We start from the raw sequence: 17,134 nt of genomic DNA on the forward strand, positions 1-17,134 counted from the left end.
CTCCAGAAATCTGGTGCTGCTCACTCTCTGTACAGCAGGTACAGAGGTTGCTCGGTGTGGCCTCTCTGGAAGTCGACTACAATCTCCTTAGTCTTGCTGAAGTCCAGCAAGAGGTTGTTGTCTCCGCGCCACGTAGTTAGAATATCCACCTCCTTCCTGTGCTGGATCTTGTGGTCCTTGGAGAAGGTGACCCGCCACAGTCCTCAAACTTGTAGGTTAGTGTGCAGTCATGAAGAGCAGAGGAGTGGGCACAGGGTCAGCATTGCCGGGGACAATGCTGCTCCAGATGTAGTAAGAGTTGTTGCCAAGTTGTACTCCTTGTGGCCTCTGGCAGAGGAAGTCCAGCAGCCAGTTGCAGAGGGGGGTGTTGAGCCCCAGCTGTTGTCTGCCGGCAGCCCGCCAGGGTCCGGCCTCCGGGAGCAGCCCGAGTCAGCACCAGCAGGGAGGAAGCCTTTCAGCGACGAGAAGTGGGTGCGCCTTCTTGCCCTTAAAAGAAAACTGAAGAGGAGCCTTGGAAAAAGCTAGACTCATTCAGAGGTCCACGGGAAGACCTCATCGTCCAATGGAAAGCAACAGCGGTGCTTTTCATTTGAAAAGCGCCCGCTGTTGATTTATGTAGCTGATTCACCCCCCGGCAGCCATGTTTGTCGGCTCTGGAAACGCCTGCGTGAAGGCCCTGGAAGGCTCTGGAAGGAAACGTCGCCCAGCACCGTAGTCAAAGACATCACGATGGGACTAACAGAGAAGAGAAGAGGTGGAGGACGAGGAGGAGGCCTCTGCACCTTCCATCATCAAGCAATGGAACATACTTGGGGGACAGACATGTACTGCTGATTCATGGAGCTGATTTGCGCCCCGGCAGCCATGTTCGTCGGCTCTGGAAACGCCTGCGTGAAGGCCCTGGAAGGCTCTGGAAGGAAACGTCGCCCAGCAACGTAGTCAAAGACATCTCGATGGGACTAACAGAGAAGAGAAGAGGTGGAGGAGGACGAGAAGGAGGCCTCTGCACCTTCCAGGGACGAACATGTACTGTTAAAACAGCTACAAGTGCAGAAAACCCCAGGACCTCTTGAGGCCCCAAGTGGAGGAGAGTCAAGAACAGATTACAGAGTCTCTCTCACACACACACACACTTTCCCAGTGTGTGAGGCCATGTGTTGTAGCTGAACAGTCCCCGCCTTGAGCCGCTCATTCACAAACACATAACACGCCCCCCTTACCGACCTCAACCCTCCCCTCCCAGGCACACTGGACGAGCTCCCTCCCTCGCCTTCATTGTCTCTTGCACACACATGCAGGCGGTCTACCGGCCGGCGCCTCCTTTGAGCCCAGAAAGGCATCGGAGGATGAACGGGAGACGGCCGAGGCTGATTTCACAGGTAACCCTCTCCGGCGAGGTCGCGACCCTCTCGGGTTTGCTTTCCGTCACGGCGGGCGCTTTTGCGGAGCGGCTTCGGGGATGAGGGGGGCTGCTGGTAGCCCCTGGAGCGCGGAGCAGCTCTATGTAGGCCAAAGGTTACGGGCTGCGCCGCAGCGGCGTGGAGACTCACAGCGGGGAAAGCGGCACCTCGGCGGCTCCGCCCCCGCCAGACAGAGGTGGAAGTCCGGCGGCGGCCGGTAACAGACGGGGAGGCCCGGCCTGGAGGGCGGCTTCGGGTCTGCACTTCAACGCGACCCCTTGACACACACACAGGAAGGACGGTACACAAGTTAACAACTGGTTTAACACGCTATAATGCACGAGTGTGTGATTAGTCAGTGGTACTCAAGTCATACAAGTCATGGGGAACTCATGTGGAAATCTTCTTGTTGTGACAAATCACTTCTAATGACCCGTTGGGAGTTGCCCCAATAAAGCTGAGTGTGCGATTAGCGTGCGCGTCATAGTGCACGGTGATAAGATGATTCTGAATGGCACCTGCTGCAGTGGGAACTTCTCACTGCGCTGCGTTTAAGTGCCGCTCTGCTTCCAGATTGGGTTTCTGGCCAAAGAGTGTTCTTCACTTGTGCTTCTTGAACTTGTATCCTTTTTTCTTTTTTTTTTGGCTTTGCGAGTTCTACAGGAGGTCCTCAACTTACAACCAAATTCTGTTTTTACGGCGCGACGTGACGCAAGTGGGAACTCGCTAAGTTTCCCCCCCAAAAAAAAAACAAAGGAGGCGAATGTCGCACATTCCGATAACGGCAATAAAAACAAAGCCACCGTTGTCAAACATCCTCAACCGCCAACTAGATCCCACGCGACTTTTGATTTCACATCTCGAACGGCGTTCATGGGAATGACCAAACGAGACTTTCTCGAATCCAGACGCATGATAGCATCGACTCAGACCTTGCGGGTCTCCTGTGGGCACAGAAAGGAGCCGGTCTGGAGATATCATCTACGGTGCAGCCGAGAACCACAAGAGGTCGGCAAAATCAACCCAGCCGAAGCCTCGGAGCAGACGTGACGTGATATCCTACACGTTAAAGACTCAAAACAATGCTATTCAATTTCTTTTACAAGCTAATGTAGACTGCTGTAGCCCCCGGCCAAGTTCACCCTGCCAAATGCATCCTCGTTCCAAAGCCCTGAGTGTGTGTGTGTGTGTTTTTTCAGAATGTGTGAACTTGGCAGGGGCTGAGACGCCTCACCCAGATCCAACAAGTCATCATGCAACTCCGATCTTATCAATCGCATTTCCCCGAGCCGGGATCCGAGGCTGAGCTTGGTGGACTCCATGAGGGACTGGACCAGGACAGGTAAGACCCAGACTGGGATCCGGCGCTGGGAAGGTTTTAGTCGACGTTTCCATCAAATTTTAAGGAGTTAATGTGTGTTCACACAGCTCAATGTGTGTGTGTGTGTGTGTGTTTTAAAACACCACATACTCCACATACCCTCAACACACACTCCAGGCAAGGAGGTGTGTGTTGGCGGGGCTCTGCTGCTTACACCTCTCATTTAGCTCAGTTTTGCAAAGCCAATAATTATAAATAGAGAATTATAATGGAGAATGAAATAAAATTAAGTTTTCTAGTGTTTCAGAGGGTTCGGAGTCACACCCTCGTCCACCTAGAACATCCTGGTCCTTCATCACTGAATAATAACCTAATATTCACTGTTGAAGTTTGAAGACACACCAATGAACTGCCTCTGCATGCATCTCATTAGTGTGTGTGTGTGTGTGTGTCAATGTGTGTGTGTGTGTGTGTGTGTGTGCGCTCCTCGGTGACAGTGAGATCTGGGGCACAGGTGAAAACAGTCTTATGACTATTCTAAGTAGTGACTGGGTGGTTTCAGACCAGCTGTCAGACAGAAGATGCCACTTCTTCTGCACCATCAGAACTTCCATCCCATTGGATAAGCTTGGATTTCAAAGTGTTCGAATCCATCCGTGGGAAAAGCCCACGGAGACGTTATTGATCGGTCCGAGTCGAACCCCTGGCGCCGACACAAAGCATTCAGATCTAAATGCCCGAGATGTTTATGAATGGTTGTGCTTGCAGAGTACAAGTCCTGCCTCCTCCTTCAGGCCTTCAGACCCGCTTCTTCTAGAACTTCTATTCAAAACAAAGGGGACTTGTGACCTTCTCCACACAGATCGCTGGATAAATTATGCAACCCGAAGCCGAGCTTCAGGCCGGACCCCTCGCCGCCCGGGAGGGGGCAGTGGGCCAGCAAACTGGAGTTCATCCTGGCCGTGGCCGGACAAATCATCGGCCTGGGGAACGTCTGGAGGTTCCCTTATCTGTGCTACAAGAACGGAGGTGGTGAGTTGGTCCTTGTTGTCTTCGTCTCTGTTTTCGGTGAGCCTCCTTCTGCGCCCGCGAGGTGTTCCGAGTTCCAAGGACCTTCTGAGAAATGTCCTAACCCTGTAGCGGAGCTGAGTCTCCACAGAAGCTCCAGCAGGAGGAGGTTTTCCATCAACCCGCAGAAGTTCATGTTGGCTTTTTCCACCTCCAGGGGTGTTCTTCATCCCGTACATCCTCTTCCTCTTCACCTGCGGTATTCCCCTCTTCCTCCTGGAGACGGCCCTGGGCCAGTACACCCAGCAGGGCACCATCACCTGCTGGAGGAAGATCTGCCCCCTCTTTGAAGGTAACGTGAACAAACACAATCCATCGCTCCCGACGGTGTGGTTGGATCTCTATGGACCCTTGTCCGTCAAGAACTCCGTGGGTTTAGGACACGTATGGCCACGCACCAGTATCAAACCTGGGATCAGAGCTTCCAGTTAGTCCATATTTTTCCATCAGAAAACTCACTTACTACTTTAGCTTGGCTGCATGTTTTGCAGAGCGGACTTTTCTCACTTGAAAAAGAAAACAATCTCACCCAGTTTCACCGCTTGTTCTTCCATTTGCACCATGATAAGGGGTTAGCATGTTAGCATTAGCATCACTTAACTCCACCACACTGTTATTATTATTATATAGCCTGTGTGGGCAGAGCACGTGCACGAGTACTGTCAATGACGTGATTGGCCGCGCACTGTAATAGCACAATTGCACAGTTGCGCAACTTAGAGGAAACATTGGCCAAGAAACTTTTTTCAAAGAATGCAACAACCATCAATCACTTTGTCACAAGGTATGCTATCTATGCTGTTGCTGTGGATGCCAAAACGAGCGGCCGCCCCTCATTGGTTAACAGATAATGTATAGACTCTGCGAAATGTTTGCACTGAGAAACCACGATTCAAGAGTCGAGGACCGAGGCCAGTTTACTCTTGGATTCAAATTAGCGATTAGCCGTGTGTCCAAACCTCCGAAGGACGGTACGTAAGATACTTACGTTGTTTGGCTCCACCTACATTTGCGCAGACATTAAGTGTCACGATTGCCAGCAAAACCCTCCAACTCGGATTGATTCAGACAAAACAAACTCCAAACCTTGATGCAAAAAAAGCATTTTCATGGCCCTCCTGTCAAATTTTAGAACCCTTTGAGGCCCGCCATCCAAAATGTTTACCCCCGCCTGGGTTAGGACGTCGGGACCAGTGGATCCACACCCGCTCTGCGGTCGCAGAAACCACGAGCCAATCGTACGCCTGTAAACAGCTTCAGAACCGATGAGTCACCTTTGGCCTACCATCGGACAAAGGTGCTCTGTGTTTCCAAGGCATGGCCTCGCGGGTATACATGTCTATCTATATATCTTCTACATCCGCTATTTGTTTTTTGACGCAGTTCACTGTTTGCAGAGGGAATCTCTGGTTTGTTTATGCGGCATCAGACATGGGAGGTGGTGTTCCTCAGAGCGTACCCACCTGTATCAGACTTGGAGGTCTGTCCTCGAGGTCTTCAGTTCCCCCGGAGTCTTCTCCGCTGTCTTGGAGAAGCTTGGGTTCTCCACCGGCCGGCCACTCGCTGACGCGCTCGTCTTTCGTTCCAGGCATCGGTTTGGGCGGCCAGGTGGTGGTTTTGTACTCCAGCATGTACTACATCATCATCCTGGCCTGGGCGTTCCTGTACCTCCTGTCCTCCTTCAGCTCCGAGCTGCCCTGGGCCAGCTGCAGGAACAGCTGGAACACCTGTAGGTTCCACCCGTCGCACGATGTTCCGCGTTTACGGACATCTGATCGGAGAATCTTCTTGTGATGTTTCCCTCTGGGACAGTGACGTGCGTGGAGTTCGATCACAGGGACGCCTTCTTCAACTGGACGAGGGCGGAGAACGCCACATCGCCGGCCAGGGAGTTTTGGGAGTGAGCTGGAAAAACTTTATACCGAAGAAGAAAAAATGAAAAACGCGGATCAGGTTCTGAAACATGTTATGGTGGAACTGTGACCTCCAGGAGGAGAGTCCTGAATCTCACCGGGAGCATCGGCGAGCTGGGCAGCCTGCGCTGGGAGCTGGTACTCTGCCTTCTCCTGTCCTGGTTCATCTGCTACTTCTGCATCTGGAAAGGAGTCCAGTCCACCGGGAAGGTGAGCATCACCGGCACCTCCGCTCGACATCAAATCATCTCCCGGCGGCTAAGGTCTGGACCGAACGTCCAAAAGCGCCCCCCTTCACTCTTATTCAAATGTTATCCAGAGACATACAAGTCATCACGCAGGGACTCCAGTGAACCGTTTTTGGACTGTGTGAGGAAACCAGAGAAGCCGCCACAGATGGCCACCCTTGTCATAGAATGATGCTTTTAAAGTCTCTGAACTCGCCCGGGATAGCCTTTTGCCGAAGGAGCGAGGAATCGGATGAACCCCGCGAGGGTTGACCCTCCTGCCCGACTCTCCCGCAGGTGGTGTACTTCACCGCCACCTTCCCCTACGTGATGCTGATTGTGCTGCTCGTCCGTGGGGTCACCCTGCCCGGGGCCTTGGACGGCATCAAGTTTTACCTCTACCCGGACCCGTCCCGTCTCGCCGACCCCCAGGTACCGCCGGGGAGCGCTGTTTCATTTCTTATATTCCAGAGAGCGTCCGGTAGAAGCAGGTGTCTCTCGTCTTGTAGGTGTGGATGGACGCCGGGACACAGATCTTCTACTCCTACGCCATTTGCATCGGGTGTCTGATCACACTGGGCAGTTACAACAAGTACAACAACAACTGTTACAAGTAAGGCTTCTGAGTTTCTTGGAAGTATTTCAGTACGCGTCCCTTTGAGTTGAAACTCCGGGGTCTGTTCGGCAGGGATTGCTTCTACCTGTGCCTTCTGAACAGCGGGACGAGCTTCGTGGCCGGCTTCGCCATCTTCTCCGCCCTGGGCTTCATGGCCTACGAACAGAACATGGACATTTCAAAGGTGGCGGAGTCAGGTCAGAAAACCGGAGCGCCGTGGATGAACGGCAGGGCGGACGAGGCGGCGTACTGACCCCGTCTTCTCTGCAGGTCCCGGCCTGGCCTTCATCGTGTACCCCAGAGCGGTGGCCATCATGCCTTTCCCTCAGCTTTGGGCGGTCTTCTTCTTCGTCATGGTCATCCTCCTGGGTTTGGACAGCCAGGTGGGACCTTCTTCTGGAATCCTGTGTTGTAGCGGGGTGATTGACAGGCGACCCGGGTTGATTGGAGAACCTAAACGGTCCAGATGTGCGGATGAGGGCGAAGAGTTGTATGTCTAGATGTTGTCCTGTGATGGAGCGGTCCGAGGACTGCTTGGACTCCAATTTCATTTTCAAGCAAGTCATTCACCGACTTTAGACCCGACGTTGCTCTCTTTGGACGCGGGTGCACAGGAAAATCTCGGGCTGTTTACTAATTATACTACATAACCATATTTTGAATAATTTAATAAAATCAATGATATACAGGTTAACAGGATATGTGTGTGTGTGTGTGTGTGTGTGTGTGTGTGTGTTCCAGTTCGTTGGCCTGGAGGCTGCCGTGACCTCCATTTCTGACATGTTTCCCTCCGTCTTCCATGTTGGCCACCGGCGCAAATTCCTCCTGCTTTTCATCAGTGCCTTTTGTTTCCTCATCGGCCTTGTGATGGTGACAGAGGTTAGTATGGGTCACACACACACACACACACACACACACTAACTAGTGTGTGTGTGTGTGTGGGGGGGGGGCATTTGAAGAGGAAATATTAATGAATGCATAAGGACAGTTGAGTTACTGTGTAACATGCTGGTCGTTTTAAAGTTGTAAACACACAGTAATTTCAATCTGATTTACACAAACCAGCTCTCAGAATATATGTGTGTGTGTGTGTGTGTGTAATCTGATAAAGTGGTGTGTAAACAAATCCCTGAGTTTGCTTTCAGATAAAGATGGCAATGCTACAGAGCAATGTGTGTTTAATCCCAGCTCCACTGAAGATTCTACTTTGACTACAGCAAGATTTTCACTTTTAATAGCAGGTGCAACACCGGAAGAAGCTGACGTTGACTCAATTGTCAGCGTGCAAACTTCCGTTTACTTTCAGTTTTATCAGGCTTTAAATCTCCTTGCGTACAACCTGAGATGCGGCTTTAACATCGTCCACAGGGAGGCCTCTACATCTTCCAGATCTTTGACTACTACGCCTGCAGCGGGATGACCCTGCTCCTCTTCGCCACCCTCCAGTCTGTGTGTGTCGGCTGGGTTTACGGTGAGTCCAGACCTGGAGGAGGCACACACACCCTTTATAATCCCAAACCCCCTGGTAGTTTAATGAATTTCAATTAAACTGAAAAAGAAGTCATTTGGGCTTCAGCTGCCTGTGAACTTTAACTTCTCACGAAATCTCGCGATACCTGTCCATCCTCCAGCTTACGTGCGCCGTGCTAGCCAGCTGGCTACTTAGCTCCGTATACAGCCGTCAGAGCTAGCCGAGCTAGCTAACCCGATGGATTACAGCCGTCTGGGCTAGTCCGTTAGGGAGAGACGCTATACCGCTGTGTTACGGCCGTATACAGGGCTACCCGGTTGGCTATCTGCCTGTTGTATACGGCCGTCAGAGACAACCGGCTCCCCAGCTATCCCGCTGTATAACAGCCGATTAAGCTAGCCGGGTAGCAGCCCACCGTATACGGCCGTGACAGCTTGCCGGCTCGCTAGCAACCCCGCTGTACACGGCTACCAGAGCTAGCCGCTCGCTAGCAACCCCGCTGTACACGGCTACCAGAGCTAGCCGCTCGCTAGCAACCCCGCTGTACACGGCTATCAGAACTAGCCGATCGCTAGCAACCCGACTGCAAACGGCTATCAGAGCTAGCCGGCTCGCTAGCAACCCCGCTGTACACGGCTATCAGAGCTTGCCGGTTGGTTAGCTGCCTGCTGTATACATCCGTCAGAGGCAGACGGCTTCTCAGCTATCCAGCTGTATAACGGCCGCTTGAGCCAGCCGGCAAGCAACCCACCGCATACGGCCGTCGGAGACGACCGTCTCCCCAGCTGTCCCGCCTTATACAACCGTATGAGATAGTCGATTGTCTGGCTAACCCACTGTGCAGAGCCGACAGAGCCAGCCGACTGGTCAGCTATAAGCCGCTAAAGCTAGCCGGCTAGCAAGCTATTCCACTGCATTGAGAGCTAGTCGGCTTGCTAGCCAGCCAAACCACGGCATCCAGCCGTGAGATCGGACCGGCGCTTGAAGGACAGCAGAGGGAGCCGGTTCTTTGACACGGAGGGGAAGGAAAACCGACTGTCCGAGTGAGTTAATGTGTTCCTACACGGAGCACCGGGACCTCCGGGCTCGGCTTGTTTCACCGCCGAGAGTCCCGCAGTGACACCCTGTGACCGCGGCCAGTAGCACATCCAGTTTCCCCTTCATCTCCCTCTCCCTTTTCTGCTTTTCTCTCCAATTAATTCATTTGAAAACGGTTGCAAAAGCATTGAGTTCTTCTATCAACATTTTCCTCCCCAAAAAAGCGTTCACTAAAAGCGTACAACACACATGTACACAGTACTAGCAGTACAAAACCAAGGCTAACAGTCTGGTGTTATGTTGTGCGCTAGGTTTCTGGTACAATTATAATCCACTTTCAATCCCAGGCATCTAAATTTGAATTATACTGATCCATTTGTTCATTAATAGACATCAACATATCATTAACACAATTCAAAATCCAAGGTAAACCAACTGGAAGCCCAATTTGGATCATTAAGAGGCGCTACAGCAAACAACAAGCAAGCTAGCAGCTTGTAAACAAACTTTAACCCTCATATAATGTTAAGGGTCAATTTGACCCATTGGGTCAATGGGTGAAATGGGTCAAATTGACCCTTAACATAATATGAGGGTTAAAAACCGTATACAATCACCAATTACCTTCCCTTGCGAACGGCTCGCAGGGATTCATTTCTTAAAAACGACTCCGTCTAAAACCGAGCCAGACTTCGAGAGGAACGGACCTCCACGATCCGACTCCCCGCGAAGATCCCAGTAGTCGTGGCCGGTTCTAAAGCCGGCGTTTGTCGGTTTCTCCATCCGATCTCAGGTGCGGACAATTTCGGGGCCATAATCCAGGACATGGCGGGCCAAAGGCCGCTGCCGCTGATCACGCTTTGCCTCAAATACGTCACTCCGGTCGTCTGCTCGGTGAGTGACCCTGGAAACGTCTAATAAATGACCCCTAAAAAAGTCCCGAAACCTGAGAGCCCCCTTCCCGTCTCTGCTTTCCAGGGTACGTTTATCTTCTCGCTGGTCAAATACACCCCTCTGAAGTTCGACAACAGGCTGGAGTACCCGTGGTGGGGCTACGCCCTGGGCTGGTGGTTCACCCTTTCCTCCACCCTCCTGGTTCCCCTGGTGATGCTGTTCAAACTGTGCACCACCTCCGGCTCCTTTCGCCAGGTAACTTCGCCAATTCCATCAACTTCCGTGCTTGCGTGTTTCCTGTGGTGATTTCCACGCCGTCCCCTCCCAGCGGGTCGCCGCCCTGTGCGCTCCGGACGACGACCTTCCCCTCGGCAGGTCGGCGCGGAAACAGCTGGACGTGCAAGCGCTGACCATGACCGTGGATGGGAAGCTTGCAGATGGCGGCGACGGCTCCTCCTGAACGCCTCGCACTCCGGTGATTTACCAAATAATGATGAATTTCCTCCAGACGACGGATTCACAAACAGGGTGGAGGATGGCGAAGTAAAGTGCCTCAATGATTGTTATGGTACGGTCCTTTCATTTCTTATGTTACGCTCGTTTGGTGAGCGGTCGGCTGGCAGTCGCGTCGGAAACGCCGAATTTGTTTAGTAAACATCAGAATTCCGCATTAATGCAGTGTTGAAATCTTAGCCGGAGGCGTCCAAACCCGTGATTGGCATATCGGTGCCAAACTAGAAGAGTTTTAGACGAGCCAATCCCACAATCCCACAATCCCACGCTGCTTTCCAAATCTAATTTACGCCAGAAAAAAAATAAGAGATGCCATGAAAACAGGTTTGGGATCCGAAGGTTCGCTCTGCTTTTTATTTTCAAAAGATCCCGTGGATGAAGTTGCCTCACAATGATTCTGACTAATCGCGTGTCCTTTCGCCGCCGCCAACGATCTCTGTGTTCCCACACAAATCGCCGTCGATCGATTTTTCTGTTCGGATTTAAATCTGCCTGTTTGTTTCTGTTCTTCATTTTCAGTGTTTTGTTGCGTAAAAGTCGCCGTGATTCATCGAACAGAAATGTCACGTTAAAAAAAACCACATCGGGTATCAATATGATTCGCTGCAAATACATTTTCTATCATAAAAACTGTAACGTGGAGGTTTACGTTTCTCCGTCGGCTCGATGGACGACCTTTGATTTCGGGACTTTCCCGGTCAGGTTCACTTCCTAAATCCGACCATCTGCTCCGGTCATTAAATGACAAAAACACAACAAAGTTGTATCGCGGGAGTTCCGTGGTAAGACCGGAAGAATCGGCCAATCGGACGAATCGCGCGAGAGAGAATTCAAGCCTTGAAAGGTTCATTTGAAGATGATACATAGCTTATCTGTACCTCAGCTTTTTGTGCATCTAGATTGCATTTTTTTACTGACTCAGGTTAGCGAGTAGCTCCAGAACGTGTGCAGCTACATCTTTTAACCAGGTATTTGGTGTTTTTGTGACAGCAGGAAAAATAACTTCATACATTTGATTGATTTATGTTCAAATCAAATAAAAGCTTCATTTCCTGTTCCGTCTGTGTGGATATATTACAAATGTTTATGTTTCTTGTAGTATCTCTCAAGCTACCGGGCCTTACACCTGAGAGAAATAGATTCCCGCACAGCCGTCAAGCAATACGCAGAATTCAACATCCGCTTAGCATCGGCGCTCACCTGTCGGCTGGAGCTGCGTTCAAAGCGGGTCTGGAATCGTGGGAATTTCGCCTGCGTCTTCGTTCCTCGCGTGGCGGTGGTCCGGATAACTAGCGCCGGTCTGGGTTCAAAACAAGGCAGGGCGATGGTTTTATTAAGATACTCTCTGACAAAGAATCAGCGATGCTAACAAGGCTACTGGTTCATAGCACTTTAGCATGCTAACGTGTTGGGCCTGGACGACAAAGAGTAGAAACAGATCCACGGGATCTCAGGATCCCTGCTTACCTTTTTGTTTGTGTGCACCCGCTCACATTTAGCTAGTCGACTAGCTAACTGTTAGCTAGTGAGCTAACAGCTCGCTCACTAGCTGTTAGCGGCTGGATGTTTGGCTTCCTCGGCAGCTAGCCGCGCACGGTTTTTTGGGCTAAAATGTGTAGTTTTTTTTTTTTCCATTTCCATTTTAAAAATAAACACTTTGTTTGGATGTTTGTGTGATTTAATGAACTGATGCGTAAACGCGATACATCCTGTCGCGAAACAATAAAATTGCGGTTTTGATATTCTACGACACAGTTAGCAGCAAAAGACAGACTTTGATTTTTAAATTGAAATCTTTATTTAATCTGTTTAAAGTGCAAAAAAAAAAATGTAAAAAATATAATGAAGACATGAACAAAAAGTACCTGACATTGAATCACTTGGATTATTTTTTTCATAAATGCCATTTTAAAGCATCGGCCACGCGTGTTTGGGGGGGCGGAGTCTGGTGAAATGGATGTAAACAACTGATGGGATGTAAAGATGCGGTCTCCATGGAAACCAGTCTGACATCCTTAGCATCCTTAGAGCCCCCCATCTAATCCAGGAGCCGGAGGAGCTTCTCCAGGAGGACGTGATGTTCTGTGAAGCTCCTCCGTCGCCTCCTTACCTCGGTGCTTTTTTTTTTTTTTTTTTTCTTTTAAAGATCTCAGATCTTCGAGCGGCTGTAGGAACCGAGCGTAAACATCTGGGGAGAAGATGAGCTCCTCTTCCCGGCCCGTCCTCCTCTGCAGAGGGCCTCCATCTGAGAAGGACGAGGCCGGAGAACCCGAGGAACCCACCGCAAGACCGAAGCCGTGGAGAAAGCGTCCCACAGAAGTCCGAGGCGTTCGAGCCGGAGCCTCGTCTAGATTACAATCCGCGTTTGCTCGGATAGAAGAACTTCATGATCACGTCCACCGGATGTCTACAGACAGCAGGACACGGAGCAGCAAGCTAAGTAGAAACTTGCCGTGCACACACACACACACACACACACACACACACACACACACACAGATTTATTTTACACAAAATATCTTAAGACAGCTAAGGTTGTTTTGTTTTTCATGAGCCAGCCAAGGTTTTTAGAAAACATCTCCAGAGTCGCGTCTGGATCCCAACCAGAGGTTTCGTTTAAAAAAAAAAAAAAGACGTCCAACGCGTCAAAATGCCGAACAACAGAATCAGCTTTTCACCAGACCGGGAGTCGGAGAAGGGTCGGTTGGGGAGTCGATACATTCGTGGCTGGAGGAAACGTGTGGAGAAACCAAGGTGGTCCAGATCCTCCTGGGAGGAGGCGCCTCCCGTCGAGGGTTCGAGCTTCCGAGCCTCCAGCTTCTTACGTTCTTCTCGCTTTGTGCTTTTCGCTTCTGGATCGCGTTTCCAGCTTTTCCCCCTGTGGCTTTTTAGCGGCCGATCAAGATCAACCTCAGGAGAAAAGTTTATCGGACTGTTTTCCCAAAAATGTCCTCGACGTCGATTGAATTTTTTTTTTTTTTTTTTTGGGTGATCGCTGGCGATCCGAGGAACGGGTTCTCCGAAGGTCTCGACCCCGAGACCTTGTGACGTCAAACGCATGCAGCTGCCTAGAACAAATAAAAAAAGCTGTAGACCAAGTGCACAGCATGTTTTGGACCTGGAGTCGCGTCGCACCTCCTCGACTCGGGAGGCTGCGGCGGCGGTTGGTCCATCCGTGGAGAAGAAATGCTGAACTTTAGAAGGACGCTCCTTCTTGATTCTCTGTCGCGTCCAGCAGGAACCGTCCCCTTGAACCTCTGCAGGAACCGGAGCGGTGGATTTCAGCCGCCGAATCTTCCGCGCCGCGGCTTTAACACGACTTCGCCATCTGCCCGCCGTCGTGTCGCCGTTAAAACGGACAGTCCTGACTCCGCCGCCGCTTGACGCCCACCTCGCCGTTCACGCCGCTCCTGGTGTTCTCGTCCCACCTCCTCTTGGTCTTCCCGTTCTGCCGGGGAAACAGAAGAACTCTGTTAGTTTCCTCCGCCGCCGTCACTAAACAAGACAACACAAACGTCTCCCGGGATGTCGGATGTTCTGAGGTGGAACCCGAACACCGACGAAGAACTTCTTTCTCTCGAGATGTTCTCGGTTCATCTGAAGGACACGTCCGTTGGCGGGCGCTAGAGGGCAGTGTGGCGCAAGGAGACCGCGGCACGTCAACGTTCTCGCACCGCTTCCGTGACTTGGAGGCCACTGACCGTTTCGTCGTGTTCCGCGAACTTCTGGAACATGTTGGCGTAGGTCCTCTTGTCCTGCTCGTTGTATTGCTTTATCTTGTTCTGGCAGACGGAGATCTGAGCCTGAGCGGCTCGGTTCAAGGAGTTGACCTGCAGGACCTGCTGGAAGTCCTCCATGGCCAGGCTGAACTCGTTCCGATGGAGCCTGGCCTTCCCTCGGCGGTACAGGGCCTTCTCGCTGTCCGAATCCAGCTCGAGGACCTCGAAAGCACAGAAGATGCAGGTTGACACGTGCGGCGTTGGACGCGCCGTCCTCCCGGCCGCCGGGCCGGAGCCTCACCTTGTTGCAGTTGTCGACTACGAGCGAGAACTCCTTTAACCTCAGGAAACACAAAGCCAGGTTGAGGTGCGCCGTCGAGGTCAAGTCGTTGATCCTCTTCTGCTGCTCCACGTCGCTGCCGCACTCCATCTCCAGCCAGGACACGATGCGCTGGTACTGGACGACCGCCTGGTGGTACCAACCGGCCTGGCCCGGAGGTCAGAGGTCATTACCGGGGGGGAGGCTCGGGTTCCCAAAGAACCCCGGCGGGGTAGCCCTACCTTGAAGTACTGGTTCCCTTTGTCCTTGACTTCAGCAGCCAGCGTCAGCTTCTCATTCAGGTCCATTTCCCAGAACTCCTTGGCCTTGAAGAGACAGAGGAGCGACAAGCACTTCAGGTGTCTGATATGTGCCGAGCTCAGGTTCCTAAAAGAACCCCGAGCGGCAGAAAGTCGGACTGAGGAGGCGGGACATTTCAGGAGACCAACCCTCTGGAAGTCCTTGAGCGTCACCTCGTAGACCAGCTCCTTGTCCGGTCCGATTTTAAACTCGGGTTTTCCTTTGCTCCCGAAGCCATACCTGGAAGGGGGCGACAAGCCCGAGGGGACAGCGGTCGGTATGCTTTCTGGAGATGCGACTTCTCGCACCTTACAAACCCGTCGGTGGACCGGAAGGGACGGTCGGGGCCGAAGCCGAGGAGACTCACTTCGGCTTCAGGTGCAGAACGCAGCACTCTCCCTTCTGCATCTTGTCCATGGCCCGGTCCACGCCCAGCGGGACCCCCTTGTCCTCCGCCTCGCTGACAGTAAAGGTGACGTCCCTGCAGTCGAACAGCCGGCCCCCACACCTTCCCTCGAGGTGCACTGAACCGAACGAAACATCGGGATCACCGCCCACCTTCGGGCACGGTTGACGTTCACCGCGAGGAAGGAGGTGCTCACCGTCCACCACCGCTCCATCGTTGGGGTTGGTGTAGCCCTCCCCTTTCACCTTTATTCTCCTGACGATGCCGCCGTCCTCTGTCAGCATCTCGCCTTCGAAATTCAGGAGCTCGATCTGTCGGGCGGGAGACATTTATTTTGACGGCAGAGCACAAACAGTCGTAGAAGGCAGAGCAGAAGACCGGTGGGTGGAGAACATCTCCAGCAGAACAAAACCGGTGGGAGGTGCAGCGCGGATGATGAAGTGCTGCAGGAGAAAGAAATGAAAAGCACAGTCCATAAACTGGAGCCAATCACAGCCGGACCTACAGCAAGAGGCGGGGCTTAACCCGGACGGGTCAGCTGTCACCAAGCCAACCAGGGTCCCTCTCGCACTTTTACTGAAGAACCCAGGCAGGAGAACCTGGAGAACATGTGCTAACCCGTCCTCTGCAACCTCCAGAGAGCTCACAGTGAAACATCTGACATTGTGTCCAAGTGAGACCAGAACTTCACAGAACCCAAGTTCTCCGTCAGATCCTTTGTTCCTTGGACTCAAGAGAACGTTGAGGAGAACCCACCTCGAAGAGCACCGGGGAACTAGGCGGGACCTTGCCGGGGTTCCCGGCGCAGCCGTAGGCGTAGTCGGGCTTGCAGAGGACGGCGCAGACCTCCCCCCTCTGCATGGTCAGCACAGCCAGGTCCCAGGCCTTCAGGACCTGCCCTGAGAGAAGAAGAAGTTGGTGTTCACCAGAGGAGGTCCAACAGGCAACTCCCACTCGCCCTGGAAGGCAAGCTATGGGTGGACTGCCTCGATGGTTCTGGTTCTCGCGAAGATACGGGTTAAGGCTCCCAGAGCGCAGATGCTCATTTGTGCTCCTCACGTAGGTGAAGAGAAGTGCAGTTCCGCTCCGGGACGCCTGAAGGTTCTCCGAGGGACGGCGCCACCTACCTTTCCCCACGTTGAAGGAGAAGGGCTCCCCGCGGTTGCGGCTGCTGTCGAACTTCTCGCCGTCGGGCAGCTTCCCGGCGTAGTGGATGGTCACCCTGTCACCGATCATCGGCCGCTCGCCGTCACGTCCCTGCCGCCTCACCACCTGCGGGACGGGAAGACCTGCTGAGCTTCAGAAACCCCTCCGACCCCTGGAGGACCAGATTGGCGCCAGACCTTGATCACTCCTTGGTCTTGACACGGCGTTAAGTCCACGCCGTTGGCGGCGAGCGCGGCCGCGGCCGACGGCCCGTCCATGGGCAGGTCCTTGTCAGTGGTCATCCCTGGGCGTGCTCATCACACGGGCTCTGCGAGGACAAGATGGGAAACGGAGTTGGAGACCACAGTTGGAGATCCCTGCTGTTTGTACCCACAGAGGCGAGGCGGTCGCTTTTCTGCGGTTTGTGTTCGTTTCGCCCCAAACTTGGACGTCGACGTCCGAACAACACGTCCGAAGATACTTTTACATGACAGAACAAGACCCACGTTTTGCCTCGCAAACAGGAGATAGACCTTCACCGCTTCTCCTCACGGCGTCCCAGCCCACAGCGGGCCGAGGGGCGGGGCTTAACCCGGACGGGTCAGCTGACAATCGCAGACATCCGACCGTCCAATGAAATCGCAGCTCCCAAAAGACAAAACGCCGACAAAGACGGGAGGAACCAGCGGAGGTCCTCCAGCTCTCTCTGAGATGAAGCTCCATTGGTACCGTCAGACAACGGCATGATTCTAGAGCCAGCTCTGGAAACCGCTCGAGGTGATC

General features: G+C 52.6%; 2 protein-coding genes across 2 annotated transcripts in view; one reads left to right on the plus strand and one right to left on the minus strand.

Annotated features, from left to right (window-relative positions):
- Positions 1–1,247: 1,247 nt before the first annotated feature.
- Positions 1,248–12,060, plus strand: LOC147221865 (sodium- and chloride-dependent GABA transporter 2-like). The gene is made up of 16 exons (XM_086168144.1): positions 1,248–1,379; positions 2,600–2,742; positions 3,584–3,753; positions 3,947–4,081; positions 5,378–5,518; positions 5,602–5,689; positions 5,780–5,912; positions 6,227–6,361; positions 6,439–6,542; positions 6,618–6,742; positions 6,816–6,928; positions 7,287–7,424; positions 7,914–8,016; positions 9,848–9,948; positions 10,033–10,203; positions 10,277–12,060. Exons 2-16 carry the CDS (start codon positions 2,654–2,656, stop codon positions 10,406–10,408), a joined length of 1,878 nt encoding a protein of 625 aa, XP_086024270.1. The 5' UTR covers positions 1,248–1,379; positions 2,600–2,653; the 3' UTR covers positions 10,409–12,060.
- Positions 12,061–12,235: 175 nt separating this feature from the next.
- fkbp5 (FKBP prolyl isomerase 5) overlaps positions 12,236–17,134 on the minus strand; it is a 10,237-nt gene continuing 5,338 nt past the window's right edge. Inside the window, exons 2-11 of the mRNA XM_086168146.1 lie at positions 16,549–16,679; positions 16,333–16,477; positions 15,962–16,104; positions 15,402–15,516; positions 15,167–15,323; positions 14,949–15,039; positions 14,742–14,825; positions 14,482–14,667; positions 14,163–14,402; positions 12,236–13,909 (exon numbers count right to left, since the gene is read on the minus strand). Coding sequence (XP_086024272.1) covers positions 13,811–13,909; positions 14,163–14,402; positions 14,482–14,667; positions 14,742–14,825; positions 14,949–15,039; positions 15,167–15,323; positions 15,402–15,516; positions 15,962–16,104; positions 16,333–16,477; positions 16,549–16,653 — 1,365 coding nt within the window. The 5' untranslated portion in view covers positions 16,654–16,679 and the 3' untranslated portion in view covers positions 12,236–13,810. The remainder of the gene's footprint in view (positions 13,910–14,162; positions 14,403–14,481; positions 14,668–14,741; positions 14,826–14,948; positions 15,040–15,166; positions 15,324–15,401; positions 15,517–15,961; positions 16,105–16,332; positions 16,478–16,548; positions 16,680–17,134) is intronic.

Source organism: Fistularia commersonii, chromosome 21 (genome assembly GCF_037954325.1).
Source record: "Fistularia commersonii isolate RoL2024-O1a breed Wild chromosome 21, RoL_Fcom_v1.0, whole genome shotgun sequence".
Lineage (NCBI taxonomy): Eukaryota > Metazoa > Chordata > Actinopteri > Syngnathiformes > Fistulariidae > Fistularia > Fistularia commersonii.

What these genes read in the sequence shown, in the direction of transcription:
- LOC147221865 (XM_086168144.1), top strand. Translation starts at nt 2,654, where the DNA reads ATGCAACTCCGATCTTATCAATCGCATTTCCCCGAGCCGGGATCCGAG. An exon ending in GAGGGACTGGACCAGGACAG is followed by an intron (nt 2,743 to 3,583) that starts GTAAGACCCAGA and finishes TTCTCCACACAG; the next exon opens with ATCGCTGGATAAATTATGCA. An exon ending in CCTCCGGCTCCTTTCGCCAG is followed by an intron (nt 10,204 to 10,276) that starts GTAACTTCGCCA and finishes GTCCCCTCCCAG; the next exon opens with CGGGTCGCCGCCCTGTGCGC.